The sequence below is a fragment of the Oncorhynchus nerka genome, unplaced genomic scaffold (assembly GCF_034236695.1).
Source record: "Oncorhynchus nerka isolate Pitt River unplaced genomic scaffold, Oner_Uvic_2.0 unplaced_scaffold_1009, whole genome shotgun sequence".
Taxonomy (NCBI): Eukaryota; Metazoa; Chordata; class Actinopteri; order Salmoniformes; family Salmonidae; genus Oncorhynchus; species Oncorhynchus nerka.
In genome coordinates this window covers 1-25148 of record NW_027040292.1, presented here as the reverse complement: position 1 = coordinate 25148, position 25148 = coordinate 1, and the positions used below count along the sequence as shown (strand labels likewise).

The 25148-nt window shown below is 51.1% G+C and overlaps 1 protein-coding gene and 1 pseudogene across 1 annotated transcript; one reads left to right on the top strand and one right to left on the bottom strand.

The window, feature by feature from the left end:
* Positions 1-2272: 2272 nt before the first annotated feature.
* On the top strand, positions 2273-10449 carry LOC135570262 (conserved oligomeric Golgi complex subunit 8-like; the record flags this gene model as incomplete). The annotated part of the gene is made up of 4 exons (XM_065016381.1): positions 2273-2800; positions 8634-8801; positions 8909-8971; positions 10294-10449. Coding segments are annotated over 4 exons (915 nt in total), but the record flags the coding sequence as incomplete, so codon positions are not given.
* A 600-nt stretch (positions 10450-11049) lies between these two features.
* Positions 11050-22049, bottom strand: LOC135570261 (RNA-binding protein NOB1-like; annotated as a pseudogene).
* Positions 22050-25148: the final 3099 nt, after the last annotated feature.

Here is a 25148-nt window from a genome sequence, read left to right as displayed (position 1 = left end):
GTGTCTGTGGTGAATGAGGGGGCAGCCTTGTGATGTATGGTGTCTGTGGTGAATGAGGGGGCAGCCTTGTGATGTACGGTGTCTGTGGTGAATGAGGGGGCAGCCTTGTGATGTATGGTGTCTGTGGTGAATGAGGGGGCAGCCTTGTGATGTATGGTGTCTGTGGTGTCTGTGGTGAATGAGGGGGCAGCCTTGTGATGTATGGTGGTGAATGAGGGGGCAGCCTTGTGATGTATGGTGTCTGTGGTGAATGAGGGGCAGCCTTGTGATGTATGGTGTCTGTGGTGAATGAGGGGGCAGCCTTGTGATGTATGGTGTCTGTGGTGAATGAGGGGGCAGCCTTGTGATGTACGGTGTCTGTGGTGAATGAGGGGGCAGCCTTGTGATGTATGGTGTCTGTGGTGAATGAGGGGGCAGCCTTGTGATGTACGGTGTCTGTGGTGAATGAGGGGGCAGCCTTGTGATGTATGGTGTCTGTGGTGAACGAGGGGGCAGCCTTGTGATGTATGGTGTCTGTGGTGAATGAGGGGGCAGCCTTGTGATGTATGGTGTCTGTGGTGAATGAGGGGGCAGCCTTGTGATGTATGGTATCTGTGGTGAATGAGGGGCAGCCTTGTGATGTATGGTGTCTGTGGTGAATGAGGGGCAGCCTTGGTGACGTATGGTGTCTGTGGTGAATGAGGGGGCAGCCTTGTGATGTATGGTGTCTGTGGTGAATGAGGGGAAGCCTTGTGATGTATGGTGTCTGTAGAATGAGGGGAAGCCTTGTGATGTATGGTGTCTGTGGTGAATGAGGGGGCAGCCTCAGTGATGTATGGCAGGCCTGTGGTGAGATGAGGGGGCAGCCTTGTGATGTACGGTGTCTGTGTGGTGAATCGAGGGCAGCCCTGTGATGTATGGCGTCTGTGGTGAATGAGGGGGCAGCCTCAGCGATGTATGGTGTCTGGGTGTGTCTGTGGTGAATGGAGGGGGCAGCCTTGTGATGTATGGTGTCTGTGGTGAATGTAGGGGCAGCCTTGTGATGTATGGTGTCTGTGGTGAATGAGGGGGCAGCCTTGTGATGTATGGTGTCTGTGGTGTCTGTGGTGAATGGGGGCAGCCTTGTGATGTACGGTGTCTGTGGTGTCTGTGGTGAATGAGGGGGCAGCCTTGTGATGTACGGTGTCTGTGGTGAATGAGGGGGCAGCCTTGTGATGTACGGTGTCTGTGGTTTCTGTGGTGAATGAGGGGCAGCCTTGTGATGTACGGTGTCTGTGGTGTCTGTGGTGAATGAGGGGGCAGCCTGATGTATGGTGTCTGTGGTGTCTGTGGTGAATGAGGGGGCAGCCTTGATGTATGGTGTCTGTGGTGTCTGTGGTGAATGAGGGGGCAGCCTTGTGATGTACGGTGTCTGTGGTGAACGAGGGGGCAGCCTTGTGATGTGTCGGTGTCTGTGGTGAATGAGGGGGCAGCCTTGTGATGTATGGTGTCTGTGGTGAATGAGGGAGCAGCCTTTGTGATGTATGGTGTCTGTGGTGAATAGAGGGGCAGCCTTGTGATGTATGGTGTCTGTGGTGAATGAGGGGGGCAGCCTTGTGATGGCGGTGTCGGTGGTGTCTGTGGTGAATGAGGGGGCAGCCTTGTGATGTACGGTGTCTGTGGTGAATGAGGGGCAGCCTTGTGATGTATGGTGTCTGTGGTGAACGAGGGGGCAGCCTTGTGATGTATGGTGGTCTGTGGTGAATGAGGGGCAGCCTTGTGATGTATGGTGTCTGTGGTGAATGAGGGGGCAGCCTTGTGATGTACGGTGTCTGTGGTGAATGAGGGGCAGCCTTGTGATGTATGTGTGTCTGTGGTGAACGAGGGGCAGCCTTGTGATGTATGGTGTCTGTGGTGTCTGTGGTGAACTGAGGGGGCAGCCTTGTGGATGTACGGTGTCTGGTGAGCTAGGGGGCAGCCTTTGTGATGTATGGTGTCTGTGGTGAATGAGGGGGCAGCCTAGTGATGTATGGTGTCTGTGGTGTCTGTGGTGAATGAGGGGGCAGCCTTGTGATGTATGGTGTCTGTGGTGAATGAGGGGGCAGCCTTGTGATGTATGGTGTCTGTGGTGAATGAGGGGGCAGCCTTGTGATGTATGGTGTCTGTGGTGAATGAGGGGGCAGCCTTATGATGTATGGTGTCTGTGGTGAATGAGGGGGCAGCCTTGTGATGTACGGTGTCTGTGGTGAATGAGGGGGCAGCCTTGTGATGTATGGTGTCTGTGGTGAATGAGGGGGCAGCCTTGTGATGTACGGTTTCTGTGTTGAAAGGTGGTCACGGCCAGGCGGTGAACGAGGCGGCCATCTTCCACGGCTGGGTGGTGCAGCAGGTGTCTGAGTTCCTGGTGACCCTGGACCGAGACCTCCAGAGGGGGGTGGGCGGACGCCTGGACTCCCTGCTGGGACAGTGCATGTATTTCGGCCTGTCCTTCAGCCGCGTCGGGGCAGACTTCCGCGGCCAGCTGGCCCCGATGTTCCAGCGCGTGGCGGCCGATACCTTCCGCAAAGCTGTAGAGGAAGCCATAGACAGGTTCCAGGAGGACATGAACCTGTACACTCTGATCTCTCTCCCCTCTATGCTGGGTGGGGGCTCCATGCCAGGTACCCTCCAGCCCCCCAGTACCCAGCCAGGTACCCTCCAGCCCCCCATGGCTCTGCTGGACTTCCCCCCTCTGGCCTGCTTCCTGAACAACATCCTGACGGCCTTCAACGACCTCAGGCTCTGTTGTCCCCTCGGTCTGGCCCAGCAGGTGACCAAGTACCTGGAGGACGCCCTGGTGAAGGTAACCAACGCCTGTCTGTCTCTGCTAACGCTATGTCTGCTGCTACAGTTACCATAATGACATGTCTAGTCTGTCCCATGCTCTCTAGGCGCGGTAGATGGGATGCTCTCTCTAGACGCGGTAGATGGGATGCTCTCTAGACGCGGTAGACGGGATGCTCTCTCTAGACGCGGTAGACGGGATGCTCTCTAGACGCGGTAGATGGTATGCTCTCTCTAGACGCGGTAGACGGGATGCTCTCTAGACGCGGTAGACGGGATGCTCTTCTAGACGCGGTAGATGGGATGCTCTCTAGACGCGGTAGATGGGATGCTCTCTAGACGCGGTAGACGGGATGCTCTCTAGATGGGATGCTCTCTAGACGCGGTAGATGGGATGCTCTCTAGACGCGGTAGATGGGATGCTCTCTCAGACGCGGTAGATGGGATGCTCTCTAGACGCGGTAGATGGGATGCTCTCTCTAGACGCGGTAGATGGGATGCTCTCTCTAGACGCGGTAGATGGGATGCTCTCTCTAGACGCGGTAGATGGGATGCTCTCTCTAGACGCGGTAGATGGGATGCTCTCTAGACGCGGTAGACGGGATGCTCTCTCAGACGCGGTAGATGGGATGCTCTCTCTAGACGCGGTAGATGGGATGCTCTCTCTAGACGCGGTAGATGGGATGCTCTCTGGACGCGGTAGATGGGATGCTCTCTAGACGCGGTAGACGGGATGCTCTCTAGACGCGGTAGACGGGATGCTCTCTCTAGACGCGGTAGATGGGATGCTCTCTCTAGACGCGGTAGATGGGATGCTCTCTAGACGCGGTAGACGGGATGCTCTCTCTAGACGCGGTAGATGGGATGCTCTCTAGACGCGGTAGATGGGATGCTCTCTAGATGGGATGCTCCCTAGACGCGGTAGACGGGATGCTCCCTCTAGACGCGGTAGACGGGATGCTCTCTAGACGCGGTAGACGGGATGCTCTCTAGACGCGGTAGATGGGATGCTCTCTCTAGACGCGGTAGACGGGATGCTCTCTCTAGACGCGGTAGACGGGATGCTCTCTAGACGCGGTAGACTGGATGCTCTCTAGACGCGGTAGACGGGATGCTCTCTCTAGACGCGGTAGACGGGATGCTCTCTAGACGCGGTAGACGGGATGCTCTCTAGACGCGGTAGACGGGATGCTCTCTAGACGCGGTAGACGGGATGCTCTCTAGACGCGGTAGACTGGATGCTCTCTCTAGACGCGGTAGACGGGATGCTCTCTCTAGACGCGGTAGACGGGATGCTCTCTCTAGACGCGGTAGACGGGATGCTCTCTCTAGACGCGGTAGACGGGATGCTCTCTCAGACGCGGTAGACGGGATGCTCTCTCTAGACGCGGTAGACGGGATGCTCTCTAGACGCGGTAGACGGGATGCTCTCTCTAGACGCGGTAGACGGGATGCTCTCTCTAGACGCGGTAGACTGGATGCTCTCTCTAGACGAGGTAGACGGGATGCTCTCTAGCCGCGGTAGACTGGATGCTCTCTAGACGAGGTAGACGGGATGCTCTCTCTAGAAAGGATGCTCTCTAGACGCTGTAGACGGGATGCTCTCTAGCCGCGGTAGACTGGATGCTCTCTAGACGCGGTAGACGGGATGCTCTCTCTAGACGCGGTAGACGGGATGCTCTCTCTAGACGCGGTAGACTGGATGCTCTCTCTAGACGCGGTAGACGGGATGCTCTCTCTAGAAAGGATGCTCTCTAGACGCTGTAGACGGGATGCTCTCTAGCCGCGGTAGACTGGATGCTCTCTAGACGCGGTAGACGGGATGCTCTCTCTAGACGCGGTAGACGGGATGCTCTCTAGACGCAGTAGACGGGATGCTCTCTCTAGACGGGATGCTCTCTCTAGACGCGATAGACGGGATGCTCTCTCTAGACGCGGTAGATGGGATGCTCTCTCTAGACGCGGTAGATGGGATGCTCTCTAGACGCGGTAGATGGGATGCTCTCTAGACGCGGTAGATGGGATGCTCTCTAGACGCGGTAGATGGGATGCTCTCTAGACGCGGTAGATGGGATGCTCTCTAGACATGGTAGACGGGATGCTCTCTAGACGGGATGCTCTCTAGACGCGGTAGATGGGATGCTCTCTCTAGACGCGGTAGACTGGATGCTCTCTAGAAGCGGTAGATGGGATGCTCTCTAGACGCGGTAGATGGGATGCTCTCTCTAGACGCGGTAGATGGGATGCTCTCTCTAGACGCGGTAGACTGGATGCTCTCTAGACGCGGTAGACGGGATGCTCTCTCTAGACGCGGTAGACTGGATGCTCTCTAGACGCGGTAGACTGGGATGCTCTCTCTAGACGCGGTAGACGGGATGCTCTCTCTAGACGCGGTAGACGGGATGCTCTCTAGACGCGGTAGACTGGATGCTCTCTCTAGACGCGGTAGACTGGATGCTCTCTAGACGCGGTAGACGGGATGCTCTCTAGACGCGGTAGACGGGATGCTCTCTAGACGCGGTAGATGGGATGCTCTCTCTAGACGCGGTAGACGGGATGCTCTCTAGACGCGGTAGACTGGATGCTCTCTAGACGCGGTAGACTGGATGCTCTCTCTAGACGCGGTAGACTGGATGCTCTCTCTAGACGCGGTAGACTGGATGCTCTCTAGATGGGATGCTCTCTCTAGACGCGGTAGACGGGATGCTCTCTAGACGCGGTAGACGGGATGCTCTCTAGACGCGGTAGACGGGATGCTCTCTCTAGACGCGTAGACTGGATGCTCTCTAGACGCGGTAGACTGGATGCTCTCTCTAGACGCGGTAGATGGGATGCTCTCTAGACGCGGTAGACTGGATGCTCTCTAGACGCGGTAGACTGGATGCTCTCTCTAGACGCGGTAGACTGGATGCTCTCTAGACGTGGTAGATGGGATGCCTCTCTAGACGCGGTAGACGGGATGCTCTCTCTAGACGCGGTAGATGGGATGCTCTCTAGACGCGGTAGACTGGATGCTCTCTAGACGCGGTAGATGGGATGCTCTCTCTAGACGCGGTAGATGGGATGCTCTCTCTAGACGCGGTAGATGGGATGCTCTCTCTAGACGCGGTAGACTGGATGCTCTCTCAGACGCGGTAGACGGGATGCTCTCTCTAGACGCGGTAGACTGGATGCTCTCTCTAGACGCGGTAGACGGGATGCTCTCTCTAGACGCGGTAGATGGGATGCTCTCTCTAGACGCGGTAGATGGGATGCTCTCTCTAGACGCGGTAGACTGGATGCTCTCTCTAGACGCGGTAGACTGGATGCTCTCTAGACGCGGTAGACGGGATGCTCTCTCTAGACGCGGTAGACGGGATGCTCTCTAGACGCGGTAGACGGGATGCTCTCTCTAGACGCGGTAGACTGGATGCTCTCTAGACGCGGTAGACTGGATGCTCTCTCTAGACGCGGTAGACTGGATGCTCTCTCTAGACGCGGTAGACTGGATGCTCTCTCTAGACGCGGTAGACTGGATGCTCTCTAGATGGGATGCTCTCTCTAGACGCGGTAGATGGGATGCTCTCTAGACGCGGTAGACGGGATGCTCTCTCTAGACGCGGTAGACGGGATGCTCTCTCTAGACGCGGTAGACTGGATGCTCTCTAGACGCGGTAGACTGGATGCTCTCTCTAGACGCGGTAGACGGGATGCTCTCTAGACGCGGTAGACTGGATGCTCTCTAGACGCGGTAGACTGGATGCTCTCTCTAGACGCGGTAGACTGGATGCTCTCTCTAGACGCGGTAGACGGGATGCTCTCTCTAGACGCGGTAGACGGGATGCTCTCTCTAGACGCGGTAGACGGGATGCTCTCTCTAGACGGGATGCTCTCTAGACGCGGTAGACGGGATGCTCTCTCTAGACGCGGTAGACTGGATGCTCTCTCTAGACGCGGTAGACGGGATGCTCTCTCTAGACGCGGTAGACGGGATGCTCTCTAGACGCGGTAGATGGGATGCTCTCTAGACGCGGTAGACGGGATGCTCTCTCTAGACGCGGTAGACGGGATGCTCTCTCTAGACGCGGTAGACTGGATGCTCTCTCTAGATGGGATGCTCTCTGTAGACGGGATGCTCTCTCTAGACGCGGTAGACGGGATGCTCTCTCTAGATGGGATGCTCTCTCTAGACGCGGTAGACGGGATGCTCTCTAGACGCGGTAGACGGGATGCTCTCTAGACGCGGTAGATGGGATGCTCTCTCTAGACGCGGTAGACGGGATGCTCTCTAGACGCGGTAGACGGGATGCTCTCTCTAGACGGGATGCTCTCTCTAGACGCGGTAGACGGGATGCTCTCTCTAGATGGGATGCTCTCTCTAGACGCGGTAGATGGGATGCTCTCTAGACGCGGTAGACTGGATGCTCTCTAGACGCGGTAGACTGGATGCTCTCTAGACGCGGTAGACTGGATGCTCTCTCTAGACGCGGTAGACTGGATGCTCTCTAGACGCGGTAGACTGGATGCTCTCTAGACGCGGTAGATGGGATGCTCTCTCTAGACGCGGTAGACTGGATGCTCTCTCTAGACGCGGTAGACTGGATGCTCTCTAGATGGGATGCTCTCTCTAGACGCGGTAGACTGGATGCTCTCTCTAGACTGGATGCTCTCTCTAGACGCGGTAGATGGGATGCTCTCTCTAGACACGGTAGATGGGATGCTCTCTCTAGACGCGGTAGACTGGATGCTCTCTCTAGACGCGGTAAACTGGATGCTCTCTCTAGACGCGGTAGACGGGATGCTCTCTAGACGCGGTAGACGGGATGCTCTCTCTAGACGCGGTAGACTGGATGCTCTCTAGACGCGGTAGACTGGATGCTCTCTCTAGACGCGGTAGACTGGATGCTCTCTCTAGACGCGGTAGACTGGATGCTCTCTCTAGACGCGGTAGACGGGATGCTCTCTCTAGACGCGGTAGACTGGATGCTCTCTAGATGGGATGCTCTCTCTAGACGCGGTAGACTGGATGCTCTCTCTAGACGCGGTAGACGGGATGCTCTCTAGACGCGGTAGACTGGATGCTCTCTAGACGCGGTAGACTGGATGCTCTCTCTAGACGCGGTAGACTGGATGCTCTCTCTAGACGCGGTAGACGGGATGCTCTCTCTAGATGGGATGCTCTCTCTAGACGCGGTAGACTGGATGCTCTCTCTAGACGCGGTAGACTGGATGCTCTCTAGACGCGGTAGACTGGATGCTCTCTCTAGATGCGTTAGACGGGATGCTCTCTAGATGGGATGCTCTCTCTAGACGCGGTAGACTGGATGCTCTCTCTAGACTGGATGCTCTCTCTAGACGCGGTAGACTGGATGCTCTCTCTAGACGCGGTAGACGGGATGCTCTCTCTAGACGCGGTAGACTGGATGCTCTCTAGATGGGATGCTCTCTCTAGACGCGGTAGACTGGATGCTCTCTCTAGACGCGGTAGACGGGATGCTCTCTAGACGCGGTAGACTGGATGCTCTCTAGACGCGGTAGACTGGATGCTCTCTCTAGACGCGGTAGACTGGATGCTCTCTCTAGACGCGGTAGACGGGATGCTCTCTAGATGGGATGCTCTCTCTAGACGCGGTAGACTGGATGCTCTCTAGATGGGATGCTCTCTAGACGCGGTAGACGGGATGCTCTCTAGATGGGATGCTCTCTCTAGACGCGGTAGACGGGATGCTCTCTAGACGCGGTAGAGTGGATGCTCTCTAGACTGGAAAGCCACTGCGTCTCTGACCATGGTAGAAGTTACCCTGATAGGATCAGGTCACACTCCCTCAGACTCAAGACTCTTGTTGAAATGATTTCCTCTCTCTCCTCCCCAGGTCACCAAGTTGATCGTGGCGTTCCACCGGGCTGAAGAGACGGCCTTCAGCGACCGAGAGAAGGAGCTGTTTGTCCAATTCTGCTGTTCCTTTGCTGGGGACCTGGTGCCTTTCCTCAACCGTTGTCTACAGGTCCTGTTCCCCCAGCACAGCTCTCTGTCATGCTGTGTAATACTGTCCCCCCCACAGCTCTCTGTCCTACTGGGTAAATCTGTCCCCCCGGCACAGCTCTCTGTCCTACTGGGTAAATCCCCAGCACACCCTGTTCCCCCCAGCACAGCTCCTCTGTCATACTGGGTAAATACTCTGTTCCCCAGCACAGCTCTCTGTCCTACTGGGTAAATGCTCTGTCCCCCAGTCCCCCCCAGCTCTCTGTCCTACTAAATACTCCCCAGCACAGCTCTCTGTCATACTGCAAATACTCTGTCCCCCAGCTCTCTGTCATACTGGGTAAATACTCTGTCCCCCAGCACAGCTCTCTGTCATACTGTAAATACCTGTCCCCCCAGCACAGCTCTCTGTCATACTGGGTAAATACTCCTGTCCCCCAGCACAGCTCTCTGTCATACTGGGTAAATACTCTGTCCCCCAGCAGCCTGTCATAGCTCTCTGTCATACTGGGTAAGCTTCTCTGTCATGCTCTGTTCCCAGCACAGCTCTCTGTCATACTGGGTACCACGGTTCCTCTGTGCACAGTTTCTCTGTCATATACTCTGTCCCCACCTGTCATACTGTAATACTTGTCTCTCTGTCATACTGGGTAAATACTCTGTTCCCCCAGCACAGCTCTCTGTCATACTGGGTAAATACTGCAACACTTGTCCTCTCAGCACAGCTTCTGTCATACTGTAATATTTGTCTCTCAGCACAGCTTCTCTGTCATACTGTAAATACTTGTCCTCTCTCTCTAGCTCTCTGTCCTACTGGGTAAATACTTGTCCTCTGTAGCACAGCTTCTGTCATACTGGGTAAATACTCTGTCCCCCAGCACAGCTCTCTGTCATACTGGGTATATACTCTGTCCCTCCCAGCACAGCTCTCTGTCATACTGCACACGGTCCCCCCCAGCACACAGCTCTCTGTCATACTGGGTAATACTTGTCCTCCCAGCACAGTTTCCTGTCATACTGGGTAAATACTCTGTTCCCCCCAGCACAGCTCTCTGTCATACTGTAAATACTTGTCTCCAGCACAGCTCTCTGTCATACTGGGTAAAACTTGCCTCAGCACAGCTTCTTGTCATAATTGTAACTCCCTCTCTAGCACAGTTTCTGTCATACTGTACACTTGTCTCCTAGCACAGTTTCTGTCTCATTGTCCCCCCCTCTAGCACAGTCTCTGTCATACTGGGTAAATACTCTGTCCCCCCCAGCACAGCTCTCTGTCATACTGGGCAAATACTCTGTCCCCCCCAGCACAGCTCTCTGTCAGCTACTCTGTCAGTTTTTGTCCTACTGGGTAAATACTCTGTCCCCCCCAGCTCTCTGTCATACTGGGTAAATACTCTGTCCCCCCAGCTCTGTCCTACTGCAAATACTCTGTCCCCCCACATCAGTTGGTATTTCATGATCTACCACCGATGCTAAAGACTAGAAGATGACAGAGAACATCCACAGTAACGACCTCTGTAATAATGTGAAACGTGGTTTTTCTGCTCCAGGTGTCCTCCAACTCAAGTCCACCAGTACAGCGGTCTGGGTTGTATCGATGTGAGTCCAGTCCTGAGCCTCTGGCGTTTGTTCTTCCCAAGAGGGAGACGGTGACTCCGGTGGGAGAAGACCTCGGTGTTGAGCTGGACGGTTTTCACCACAGCTGATCCTCAACCCATACTTCCTGTTGACAACCTGGGACTTCCTGAACCAATAGCAGGCCCGGAACCTATTGAGGAGGATCCCATGGTCTCATCCACCATATCTACTGAGTTTGTGTCCGAGACAGGTCTGACCTCTGACCCTGAACTGGAAGCCATTTTGAACGACCCGAACCTGTACTGACCCACCCAGAGAGACCAAGGGCTGACAGCCACCATGAAGTACAGGAAGACCCTGAGTTGGAGGCCATACTGAATCCCCAAAACCTGTACTGACCGTCCCAGAACATGTCCCAGTCCTAGAGGTAGACAGTGAGCCATCAGAGCCTGAGGTAAACCCAGAGGTAGCAGAGAGTTAACCTCAGGAGTGTTGGCAAGGTAAACTAACAACAGCCTTGAATTAATGGTTTGATTCTCAGCTACTGTGCATTTTGACTAGTTCATTTAACAATTTACCCTTTTCAGGAATGTTTCCAATGCTTTAGCTTGTATATCCTGCCATCTAATCTGGGTTTGACAATGTGGTAACTGACTATGTACATTTAAAATAGTTTATTTCTACTGTAAGATGGATCTTCATTATTAAAATATATCCACAACAGAGGCGTCTTGAACTGTGTTTTTAATTAGGGGCATCAAAATGTCAGAGCAGGTTACAGACACAAGCCTTGAAAGTGCAAATTACCGTCAGGCTTTTAGCAAACTTGGTAGTTTAGTTACTGTATGACATTATTTGAACCCGGAATTCATTACGTTTACCTTTGAAAAAAAGAAGTAATTTTATACAAAACATCAGTATCCAGCTATCTTCACAGTTCAGTTTCTGGGATTTCTCTTTAGTGGAACTTGGCGTGTAGAAAATGGCTTCCGATTCTTCAACATTTCTTCTTGCGGGCAGCGTTGGGGTTGGCCCGCCTCTCCGACCCCTCCGCCCGCGCCCGTCTGTGATGTGCAGGTTGGCAGAGCGGCTGTAGATGTCGTGATCAGAGAAAGCAAAGAGCGCCCCCGGCCAGGTAGTCTGGGTTTAAGACGTCCGTCTTCTGGCGGGCCTTACGGGACACGCGCTGCTGGGGAAACGCTGGTCCTCCACCAGGTGGGGGTTGCTGCCGTGTTGCCCCTTGGGCAGGGGCAGGGAGTACTAATGGGAACAGAGAGCGGACATTAGATTAGCATTCACCTCAATCATTTACAATAAGCAATGTAAACGTAAACGGTAACAGAGGGAGAAGCTAGTCTGTAGCTGCTACGGTAACAGAGTGGAGAAGCTAGTCTGCAGCTGCTACGGTAACAGAGTGGAGAAGCTAGTCTGCAGCTGCTACGGTAACAGAGTGGAGAAAGCTAGTCTGCAGCTGCTACGGTAACAGGTGGGAAACCCAGTCTGCAGCTGCTGCGGAACAAGAGGAGAAGCTAGTCTGCAGCTGCTGCGGTAACAGAGTGGGAAGCTAGTCTGTAGCTGCTACGGTAACTTAGAGTGGAAGCTGGTCTGCTGCTACGGTAGCAGAGTGGGAAGCAGTCGTCAGCTGCTACGGTAACAGAGTGGAGAAGCTAGTCTGCAGCTGCTACGGTAACAGAGTGGAGAAGCTAGTCTGCTACGGTAACAGAGTGGAGAAGCTAGTCTGCAGCTGCTACGGTAACAGAGTGGAGAAGCTAGTCTGTAGCTGCTACGGTAACAGAGGGGAGAAGCTAGTCTGCAGCTGCTACGGTAACAGAGTGGAGAAGCTAGTCTGCAGCTGCTACGGTAACAGAGTGGAGAAGCTAGTCTGTAGCTGCTACGGTAACAGAGTGGAGAAGCTAGTCTGCAACTGCTACGGTAACAGAGTGGAGAAGCTAGTCTGCAGCTGCTACGGTAACAGAGTGGAGAAGCTAGTCTGTAGCTGCTACGGTAAGAGTGGAGAAGCCAGTCTGTAGCTGCTCGGTAACAGAGTGGAGAAGCTGGTCTGTAGCAGTAACGGAGTGGAGAAGCTAGTCTGCAGCTGCTACGGTAACAGAGTGGAGAAGCTAGTCTGCAGCTGCTACGGTAACAGAGTGGAGAAGCTAGTCTGCAGCTGCTACGGTAACAGAGTGGAGAAGCTAGTCTGCAGCTGCTACAGTAAGAGTGAAGAAGCTAGTCTGCAGGTAGCTTAGTGGTTAGAGCTCTGGATCAATAACCAAAAGGTTGCTGGATCGAATCCTGAGCTGACAAGGTAAAAATCTGTTGTTCTGCCCTGAACAAGGCAGTTAACCCACTGTTCCCTGAACAAGGCAGTTAACCCACTGTTCTCGAACAAGGCAGTTAACCCACTGTTCCCCGGAACAAGGCAGTTAACCCACTGTTCCCCTGATTCAGAGAGATGGGTTGAATGTGGAAGACACATTTCAGTTGAATGCATTCAGTTATAAAACAGACTAGGTAATTTCCACTGACTTGAATGCTTTCCCCAACTGACTAGGTAACCCTTTCCCCAACTGACTAGGTATCCCCCCCTTCCCCAACTGACTAGATATCCCCCTTTCCCACAACTGACTAGATACCACCCCCCTTTCCCCAACTGACTAGTATCCTCCCCCCCCCAACTGACTAGATATCCCCCCTTTCCCCAACTGACTAGGTATCCCCCTTTCCCCAACTGACTGGTATCCCCCTTTCCCCCAACTGACTAGGTATCCCCCCTTTCCCCAACTGACTAGGTATCCTCCCCCTTTCCCCAACTGACTAGATATCCCCCCCCCTTTCCCCAACTGACTAGGTATCCCCCCTTTCCCCAACTGACTAGAGTATCCCCCTTTCCCCAACTGACTAGGTATCCCCCCTTTCCCCAACTGACTTATCCCCCTTTCCCCAACTGACTAGGTATCCCCCTTTCCCCAACTGACTAGGTATCCCCCCTTTTCCCAACTGACTAGGTATCCCCCCTTTCCCAACTGACTAGAGTATCCCCCCATTCCCCAACTGACTAGATATCCCCCTTTCCCCAATTGACTAGATATCCCCCCTTTCCCCAACTGACTAGGTATCCCCCCTTTCCCAACTGACTAGATATCCCCCTTTTCCCAACTGACTAGGTATCCCCCTTTCCCCAACTGACTAGATATCCCCCTTTCCCCAACTGACTAGGTATCCCCCCTTTCCCCAACTGACTAGGTATCCCCCTTTCCCCAACTGACTAGGTATCCCCCCTTTCCCCAACTGACTAGGTATCCCCCCTTTCCCCAACTGACTAGGTATCCCCCTTTCCCCCAACTGACTAGGTATCCCCCTTTCCCCAACTGACTAGGTATCCCCCCTTTCCCCAACTGACTAGATATCCCCCCTTTTCCCAACTGACTAGGTATCCCCCCTTTCCCCAATTGACTAGGTATCCCCCCTTTCCCCAATTGACTAGGTATCCCCCTTTCCCCAACTGACTAGGTATCCCCCTTTCCCCAACTGACTAGATATCCCCCCTTTCCCCAACTGACTAGGTATCTCCCCCTTTCCCCAACTGGACTCAGGTATCCCCCCTTTCCCCAACTGACTAGGTATCCCCTTTCCCCAACTGACTAGGTATCCCCCTTTCCCCAACTGACTAGGTATCCCCCCTTTCCCCAACTGACTAGGATATCCTCCCCCCTTTCCCCAACTGACTAGGTATCCCTCCCCCCTTTCCCCAACTGACTAGGTATCCTCCCCCCTTTCCCCAACTGACTAGGTATCCCCCCCTTTCCCCAACTGACTAGGTATCCCCCCTTTCCCCAACTGACTAGGTATCCCCCCTTTCCCCAACTGACTAGGTATCCCCCCCTTTCCCCTAACTGACTAGGTATCCCCCCTCCTTTTCCCCAACTGACTAGGTATCCCCCCCCTTTCCCCAACTGACTAGGTATCCCCCCCTTTCCCCAACTGACTAGGTATCCCCCCCTTTCCCCAACTGACTAGGTATCCCCCCTTTCCCCAACTGACTAGGTATCCCCCCTTTCCCCAACTGACTAGGTATCCCCCCTTTCCCCAACTGACTAGGTACAACCAGTAGAAGCTGCACATTTGAATCTGAGTTTCCTACTACAGTATGAGTTTTCATTATGGTCTGGTCCCAAATTCATCCACTTACCCTCTTCCCTTTGGGGTTGAGCACTTTGGGGTTCTTTGAGAAATGCATCTGGATGTTTCCGTCCTCGCTGACAGTCACGGCTATCTTCTTCAGCGTTCTGTTGCCACAGTGTGGACAGAAGACCTTATTCATGTTGGTGGTGGTCCTACAACAGAGAGAGAAGGTCAGACTATCCGTTTGAATTAAGCTTCTTAAAGACCAAGGTTGAGGACAAGTTTTCTAATATTTAACAAGTTGTCTAATGACTAAAAACTAATATTTAAAAAGTTGTCTAATGACTAAAAACGGGCCCTCGTGACATCAACGGGTGTTTTTTTAAATTTACTGCGAACACGGAACACGGACCGGCTGCGCCGTCGTGCGTAAATGTATTTGTCCCCGACACAAACGCGCATCACAATATCAAAACAAACGTAACCAATGACATTCATTTGGGGACATGTCGAAAAGCATTAAACATGTATGGCAGTTTAGCTAGCTTGCTGTTGCTAGCTAGCTAATTTGTCCTATTTAGCTAGCTTGCTGTTGCTAGCTAGCTAATTTGTCCTATTTAGCTAGCTTGCTGTTGCTAGCTAGCTAATTTGTCCTATTTAGCTAGCTAATTTGTCCTATTTAGCTAGCTTGCTGTTGCTAGCTAGCTAATTTGTCCGATTTAGCTAGCTTGCTGTTGCTAGCTAGCTAATTTGTCCTATTTAGCTAGCTTGCTGTTGCTAGCTAGCTAGCTAGCTAGCTGGCTAATTTGTCCTATTTAGCTAGCTAGCTGGCTAATTTGTCCTATTTAGCTAGCTAGCTAGCTGGCTAATTTGTCCTATTTAGCTAGCTAGCTAGCTAGCTAGCTAGCTGGCTAATTTGTCCTATTTAGCTAGCTAGCTAGCTAGCTAGCTAATTTGTCCTATTTAGCTAGCTAGCTAATAGCTTCTTAATTTGTCCTATTTAGCTAGCTTGCTGTTGCTAGCTAGCTAATTTGTCCTATTTAGCTAATTTATCCTGGGATATAAACATTGAGTTGTTATTTTACCTGAAATGCACAAGGTCCTCTACTCCGACAATTAATCCACACATAAAACGGTCAACCGAATCGTTCCTAGTCATCTCTCCTCCTTCCAGGCTTTTTCATCTTTGAACTTATATGGTGATTGGCATCTACACTTTCATAGTATTACCATTACTACCGGCAAAACATTTAGTCTTTCAATCACCCACGTGGGTATAACCAATGAGGAGATGGCACGCGGGTACCTGCTTCTATAAACCAATGAGGAGATGGCACATGGGTACCTGCTTCTATAAAACCAATGAGGAGATGGGTACCTGCTTCTATAAAACCAATGAGATGACACGTGGGTACCTGCTTCTATAAAACCAATGAGATGGCACGTGGGTACCTGCTTCTATAAACCAATGAGGAGATGGCACGTGGGTACCTGCTTCTATAAAACCAATGAGGAGATGACACGCGGGTACCTGCTTCTATAAACCAATGAGATGGCACGCACCTGCTTCTATAAACCAATGAGGAGATGGCACGTGGGTACCTGCTTCTATAAACCAATGAGGAGATGGCACGCGGGTACCTGCTTCTATAAAACCAATGAGGAGATGACACGCGGGTACCTGCTTCTATAAACCAATGAGGAGATGGCACGTGGGTACCTGCTTCTATAAACCAATGAGGAGATTGCACGTGGGTACCTGCTTCTATAAACCAATGAGGAGATGACACGCGGGTACCTGCTTCTATAAACCAATGAGGAGATGGCACGTGGGTACCTGCTTCTATAAAACCAATGAGGAGATGGGACGTGGGTACCTGCTTCTATAAACCAATGAGGAGATGGCACGTGGGTACCTGCTTCTATAAAACCAATGAGGAGATGGCACGTGGGTACCTGCTTCTATAAACCAATGAGATGGCACGTGGGTACCTGCTTCTATAAACCAATGAGGAGATGGGACGTGGGTACCTGCTTCTATAAAACCAATGAGGAGATGGGACGTGGGTACCTGCTTCTATAAAACCAATGAGGAGATGGGACGTGGGTACCCGCTTCTATAAAACCAATGAGGAGATGGCACGTGGGTACCTGCTTCTATAAACCAATGAGGAGATGGCACGTGGGTACCCGCTTCTATAAAACCAATGAGGAGATGGCACGTGGGTACCTGCTTCTATAAAACCAATGAGGAGATGACACGCGGGTACCTGCTTCTATAAACCAATGAGATGGCACGCACCTGCTTCTATAAACCAATGAGGAGATGGCACGTGGGTACCTGCTTCTATAAAACCAATGAGGAGATGGGACGTGGGTACCTGCTTCTATAAACCAATGAGGAGATGGCACGTGGGTACCCGCTTCTATAAAACCAATGAGGAGATGGCACGTGGGTACCTGCTTCTATAAACCAATGAGGAGATGGCACGTGGGTACCCGCTTCTATAAACCAATGAGGAGATGGGAGGACCTCTATTGTAGCCCTTGGCAACGCAGGTTGGCACGCGCCAGGCAGTGTGGGTGGTAATAATTGAATAACACAGATTTGTAAATGTATTTTACGACGTGAGCGTTCAGCGTGGAAGAGGTACTCACTTAAAACAGGCGTGGCATCGCAGGATGTAATTCCTGGCCTGTTTGATGAGCATCCCATTCACAGAGAGGACATGGAGCCCGATCTGAATCAGGACGTTCTGTGGAACAAACCAGCTTCAGTCAACAGTCGACCAAACAAACGCATGGTTCTGACTGTCTACATCTACAACGGGGTCTCAACTTTCAGTCATCAGCGTCAACTATTACCACTCAGGGGACAGTTACGTAGACAAAGAGGAGTTCGCTGTCCCAAATGGCAACCCAATTCAGTACAGGGACAAAGTGGAATCTCAATTCAATGGCTCAGACACAAGAGGCATGTGGCAGGGTCTACAGTCAATCACGGACTACAAGAAGAAACCCAGCCCAGTCACGGACCAGGATGTCTTGCTCCCAGGCAGACTAAATAACTTTTTGCCCGCTTTGAGGACAATACAGTGCCACTGACACGGCCTGCAACGAAAACATGCGGTCTCTCCTTCACTGCAGCCGAGGTGAGTAAGACATTTAAACGTGTTAACCCTCGCAAGGCTGCAGGCCCAGACGGCATCCCCAGCCGCGCCCTCAGAGCATGCGCAGACCAGCTGGCGGTGTGTTTCGGACATATTCAATCCAATCCTATACCAGTCTGCTGTTCCCACATGCTTCAGAGGGCCACCATTGTTCCTGTTCCCAAAGCTAAGGTAACTGAGCTAAGCGACTACTGCCCGTAGCACTCACTTCCGTCATCATGAAGTACTTTGAGAGACTGATCAGGACCATATCACACTCCACCCTACCTGACACCTAGACCTCCAATTTGCTTACCGCCCAAATAGGTCCACAGACGATGCAATCTCAGCCACACTGCACACTGCCCTAACCCACCTGGACAGAGGAATACCTATGTGAGAATGCTGTTCTCGACTACAGCTCGGCATTCAACACCATAGTACCCTCCAAGCTCGTCATCAGCTCGAGACCCTGGGTCTCGGCCCGCCCTGTGCAGCCGTTGGACTTCCTGACGGGCCCCAGGTAGTGGTGGCAACAACATCTCCTCCCGCTGATCCTCAACACGGGGGCCCCACAAGGGTGCGTTCTGAGCCCTCTCCTGTACTCCCTGTTCACCCACGACTGCGTGGCCCACGCACGCCTCAACTCAATCATCAGTTTGCGGACGACACAACAGTGAGGCTTGATTACCAACAACGACGGGAGACGGCCTACAGGGAGGAGGTGAGGGCCCCTCGGGTGTGGTGTCAGGAAAATAACCTCACACTCCAACGTCAACCAAAACTAAGGAGATGATTGTGGACTTCAGGAAACAGCAGAGGGAACACCCCCTATCCACATCGATGGAACAGTAGTGGAGAGGGTAGCAAGTTTTAAGTTCCTCGGCATACACATCACAGACAAACTGAATTGGTCCACTCACACTGACAGCGTCGTGAAGAAGGCGCAGCAGCGCCTCTTCAACCTCAGGAGGCTGAAGAAATTCGGCTTGTCACCAAAAGCACTCACAAACTTCTACAGATGCAATCGAGCATCCTGGCGGGCTGTATCACCGCCTGGTACGGCAACTGCTCCGCCCTCAACCGTAGGCTCTCCAGAGGTAGTGAGGTCTGCACAACGCATCACCGGGGGCAACCACCTGCCCTCCAGGACACCTACACCACCCGATGTTACAGGAGGCCATAAAGATCTCAAGGACATCAACCACCCGAACCACTGCCTGTTCACCCCGCTATCATCCAGAAGGCGAGGTCAGTACAGGTGCATCAAAGCTGGGACTGAGAGACTGAAAAACAGCTTCTATCTCAAGGCCATCAGACTGTTAAACAGCCACCATTGAGTGGCTGCTGCCAGCTACACTGTCATGACACTGACCCAACTCCCAGCCACTTTAATAATGGAATTGATGAAATGATGTAAAATATCACTAGCCACTTTAAACAATGCTACCTTATATAATGTTACTTACCTACATTATTCATCTCATATGCATATGTATATACTGTACTCTAGATCATCGACTGCATTTGTAATACATGTCACTAGCCCACTTTAACTATGCCACTTTGTTTACTTTGTCTACATACTCATCTCATATGTATATACTGTACTGATACCATCTACTGTATGCTGCTCTGTACCATCACTCACTCATATATCCTTATGTACATATTCTTTATCCACTTACACTGTGTATAAGACAGTAGTTTTGGAATTGTTAGTTAGATTACTTGTTGGTTATTGCTGCATTGTGGAACTAGAAGCACAAGCATTTCGCTACACTCGCATTAACATCTGCCTTATGTGTATGTGACAAATAAAATTTGATTTGATTTGAATTCCTATATAGTGTACTACTTATGGGCCCTGGTTAGAAGTAGTGCACTATCAAAAGAAGTCCCATTTGAGCCTCAGTACCTGCATAGCGAAGTCGGTGGTGAGACACGCCACTTGCGTCCCAGGCGACGCCCAGATCCCGTCTCCATCTGGACCTGTTTAATGTTGCTGAGGTGATCCAACCGCCACCATCCTCCTCCTCATCTCGTCCTTCTCATCTTCCTCCTCCGATCCACTGCTGTGCTCCTCTGAATGATTCTTTGAGTGTTTGTGTTCCTCTGACCCGGTTTCAGGTTCTGTGTGGACAGTGTCTGCTGCTCCACTGTCTGATATTGACAGGTCCTCAATGTTCTGCAGGAAAATAACAAGGACCACATCAATTCTTCAGCACCGACAGAGAGAGACAGACAGAGAGACAGAGAGAGAGAGACAGACAGACAGAGACAGACACACAGAGAGACAGACAGAGAGAGAGAGACAGACAGACAGAGACAGACACACAGAGAGACAGAGACAGACAGAGAGACAGAGAGAGAGAGAGACAGACAGAGAGACCGAGAGAGACAGAGAGAGAGAGAGACAGAGAGAGAGAGAGACAGAGAGAGAGAGAGAGAGAGACAGACAGAGAGACAGAGAGAGAGAGACAGACAGAGAGACCGAGAGAGACAGAGAGAGAGAGAGACAAGAGAGAGAGAGAGAGAGACAGTTATAGCAGGTCAGAGGTAGTGTGTGTCCTACTCACCACTAGTTCCAGCAGGTCAGTGTCGAAGCAGGGCAGAGGATTCCTCCAGAACTGGAAGCTGTTGTACTCTCCGATCTCTGGAGGGTTATAGCTGTGCTGTGTCTGTGCTGCTGGCCTCTGTCTGCCACTGAACAGCCCATCAGCTGGCCTCTGGACCACAGAGGAGAAGAGAACTATTAACTATTATTCTAGATGTTGACAGAAGTGGTTGATTTGTACTATTGATCATCCCACATGGTTCCTCATTCACATTGTTATTCTAGATGTCTTTTCAGGTTGTTCATTTACTTAGTCTAACATCTCAACATGCACACGGATCAGTACTCTGGTTAACAACAGAGTTGATTTCATGTCATTGTTTGGACTTGCCAGCAGCAGACCACCCTGCATACCACTGCTGGCTTGCTTCTGAAGCGAAGCAGGGTTGGTCCTGGTCAGTCCCTGGATGGGAGACCAGATGCTGCTGGAAGTGGTGTTGGAGGGCCAGTAGGAGTCACTTTTTTCCTCTGGTCTAAAATAAAATATCCCAATGCCCCAGGGCGGTGATTGCGTACTGCCCTGTGTAGTGCGTCTTCGGATGGGGCGTTAAGCGGGTGTCCTGACTCTCTGTGGTCACTAAAAGATCATGGCTCTTATCGTAAGAGTAGGGGTGTGAACCGGTGTCTGACTCTCTGTGGTCACTAAGATCCCATGGCTCTTATCGTAAGTAGAGTGTTAACCGGTGTCTGGCCAAATTCCCAATCTCTGGCACCCAAACCATCACGGTCACCTAATAATCCCCAGTTACAAATGGCTCATTCATCCCCCTCCTCTCCCCTGTAACTATTCCCCAGGTCGTTGCTGCAAATGAGAACGTGTTCTCAGTCAACTGACCTGGTAAAATAACGGATAAATAAATATATATATTTGTGAAACTGTACCTTTGAGGGGAAGTGGAACCCCTGCCACGCCAACGGGAGCCTCTGGATGTCTCCTTGTACTGCACCTGGACCTGACGACAGACGACATGTCAAAGCTGTGACCTATTCAAACGCCTACCCAATACTCAGGCTTCTGTGTGATAACTAGTCTGTTTCTGGTTGTGTCCCCTTGGCACCCTGTTCCCTATATAGTGGTACTACTATAGACCAGAGACCTATTCCTACATTAGTGCACTACTTTATACCAGATTCTATGGGACCCTATTCAGTGCACTACTTTAGACCAGAGTCCTATGGCACCTATTCAGTGCACTACTTTAGACCAGAGCCCTATGGGACCCTATTCCCTATATAGTGCACTACTTTAGACCAAAGCCCTATGGAACCCTATTCCCTATAGTGCACTACTTTAGACCAGAGTCCTATGGAACCCTATTCCTATATAGTGCACTACTTAGACCAGAGTCCTATGGAACCCTATTCCCTATATAGTGCACTACTTTAGACCAGAGTCCTATGGAACCCTATTCCCTATATAGTGCACTACTTTAGACCAGAGTCCTATGGAACCCTATTCCCTATATAGTGCACTACTTTAGAAGAAAGAAAACAGGGTTCCATTTGGGATCAGATCTCATTGTTCTCATTCAAGGTCTCCCAGTCTTACCTTGACCTCAGGTCTCATTGTTCCCGGTCTTACCTTGACCTGTCTCCACTCACCTTGAGGTCTCATTGTTCCCGGTCTTCTTGACCTCAGGTCTCACCTCAGATCTCATTGTTCCCGGTCTTACCTTGACCTCCCAGGTCTCATTGTTCCCGGTCTTACCTTGACCTCGGGTTCTTTCTTCAGGTGGTCCGTCCCAACGTTTTCCCTCTCCAACTGGTATGTCAGAGCCAACACCTTGATGTCTGTGGCAGAAAGGCTGGGGTAGTCTCCCCGTCTTCTTGGAGAACTCAGTCACTGAACACAGACCTCAACACTCAGTACCAGCATCACAATTCATTAAATACCATCAACAACTATAGAGGTGATGTCGAGAGGCAGATTTGTATACAAAAAAACAAATATCCATACAACAAATCAAAAACCAAAACTGACCAAATGTGTCATTTAAAAACCTTAGCTACCTAATCTGATGTCCCTCTGGGTACGGCTCTCTGAAGTTGAGTTGATGATAGGAATGCCAGGCTCCTCCGGGTTGGCTTGTCTCTAATTTCCTCTACTACATCCTTCAGCGTGTAGATATTCTTCCCAATGTCCTACAAAATAAATACATATATATTAATATTGGGGGGGGGGCAATGTATAAATTATAATATACGCAGCTACATGATGTTGATGTGGCCATTTAAACAGGATGAACCACGAGCTATCCAGACCTGACATCAAGCACGCAGTTTGTGATAAAAAAAAAAGTTATTCGTATTAAATACTTCTGATCCTAACGGAACACCCGAAGAACATCTCTACTGATATGTGACACAGTTTAAACCCTCACCTGAAGAAGTGCTTTCTTCAAAAATCCTCTGCGTCTCGACAACATGTTCCACCATGGTAACGCCATCTTGGATAGCGACGTCCGCATCATCACCAACCAATCAGAAGACGGAAGTAAGTTCTCGCTGTCCGTGATTTGAGAGACAGGGCGTCGTGTGACGTCTTGTTGTTGCCGTAGAGGAAGATGGCGGCTCGCTGGGTAGTGAATGTGGTGGTGGAATTGCGAGATGCGCAGGTACTTGAGTAAAACAGGGTTTAATTCAGAGTTGGGTGACATGTAGCTAGCTAATGCGCAATGTGTTGCCAAAGATATTTATAACTTTCCCCTTCTGTCTGTGGTGCTGTCATGCTGTTCCTAGTGAAACAGGTGGGAGCTGTTATCTTTCTGAGTAGTCAGAGAGTATCTGAAAGTGTCACAGTTAAATTATGTCACACTCAGTCGCAGGATTGTTGAATTTCTGTTTCAACAGATCCAATGCACCAGGTCACACATCCAGTGTTCAGACATTGTTTTGTTTCAGCAGGTCTAATGCACTAGGTCACACATCCAGTGTTCAGACATTGTTTTGTTTCAGCAGGTCTAATGCACTAGGTCACACATCCAGTGTTCAGACATTGTTTTGTTTCAGCAGGTCTAATGCACTAGGTCACACATCCAGTGTTCAGACATTGTTCCGTGCACAAGATGTCGCAACAACATTTAGCATGGAAAAACAAAAACTAACCAAACATGCTGTACTGCTGACTCAGATACTGCTGGCTAAATGGTTTTAAACTGGCCCTCTGCATCATAATGCTCACATGCTCTTCATTGACTAGAATAATAATAGTAGTCATTTTTGGTCACAGGTCCAGGAATGGCTGAAGAATTGCAATGTTTACCTGGAGATAACTCTGCAGATAGCACTGCTGGGTGTTTTGAAAAGTCATAGTCAATCGCATAATAATATTTTTTTAGAAAAAAAATGTTTGACTTTCATTTACATTTATCTGTAGAAACTATAAGAATAGAAAGTTTCAGAACTTTTTGTGAAGCATCACAGCAGAGTTGAAAAATGTATGTCAATTAGATTGTAGCCTCCATCAATGTATCGGCAGTATTACAGCTGATCTGCCCCCTAACAACGTCAATAACAATAATAATAATAATAATAACATGCTGTTGTCTTTCCAGGCTACTGCCATGTCCGTGGACTGCCTGGGTCGACATGCTGTCCTGTCTGGGTGTGTACCAGTCCTTTACCATCTACACTATAGCTCTGCCTCAGTCACTGTAGCTCTGGGTCGACATGCTGTCCTGTCTGGGTGTGTACCAGTCCTTTACCATCTACACTATAGCTCTGGGTCGACATGCTGTCCTGTCTGGGTGTGTACCAGTCCTTTACCATCTACACTATAGCTCTGGGTCGACATGCTGTCCTGTCTGGGTGTGTACCAGTCCTTTACCATCTACACTGTAGCTCTGGGTCGACATGCTGTCCTGTCTGGGTGTGTACCAGTCCTTTACCATCTACACTGTAGCTCTGGGTCGACATGCTGTCCTGTCTGGGTGTGTACCAGTCCTTTACCATCTACACTATAGCTCTGGGTCGACATGCTGTCCTGTCAGGGTGTGTACCAGTCCTTTACCATCTACACTATAGCTCTGGGTCGACATGCTGTCCTGTCTGGGTGTGTACCAGTCCTTTACCATCTACACTGTAGCTCTGCCTCAGTCACTATAGCTCTGGGTCGACATGCTGTCCTGTCTGGGTGTGTACCAGTCCTTTACCATCTACACTGTAGCTCTGCCTCAGTCAACATCACTATAGCTCTGGGTCGACATGCTGTCCTGTCTGGGTGTGTACCAGTCCTCTACCATCTACACTGTAGCTCTGGGTCGACATGCTGTCCTGTCTGGGTGTGTACCAGTCCTTTACCATCTACACTGTAGCTCTGCCTCAGTCACTATAGCTCTGGGTCGACATGCTGTCCTGTCTGGGTGTGTACCAGTCCTTACCATCTACACTGTAGCTCTGCCTCAGTCACTATAGCTCTGGGTCGACATGCTGTCCTGTCAGGGTGTGTACCAGTCCTTTACCACCCATTACAGCACCTTCACCAGACAGTCAACATCACTGTAGCTCTGCCTCAGTCAACATCACTATAGCTCTGGGTCGACATGCTGTCCTGTCTGGGTGTGTACCAGTCCTTTACCACCCATTACAGCACCTTCACCAGACAGTCAACATCACTGTAGCTCTGCCTCAGCCACTATAGCTCTGCCTCAGTCAACATCACTGTAGCTCTGGGTCGACATGCTGTCCTGTCTGGGTGTGTACCAGTCCTCTACCATCTATTACAGCACCTTCACCAGACAGTCAACATCACTGTAGCTCTGCCTCAGTCAACATCACTGTAGCTCTGCCTCAGTCAACATCACTGTAGCTCTGCCTCAGTCAACATCACTGTAGCTCTGCCTCAGTCACTATAGCTCTGCCTCAGTCAACATCACTGTAGCTCTGCCTCAGTCACTATAGCTCTGCCTCCAGTCAACATCACTGTAGCTCTGCCTCAGTC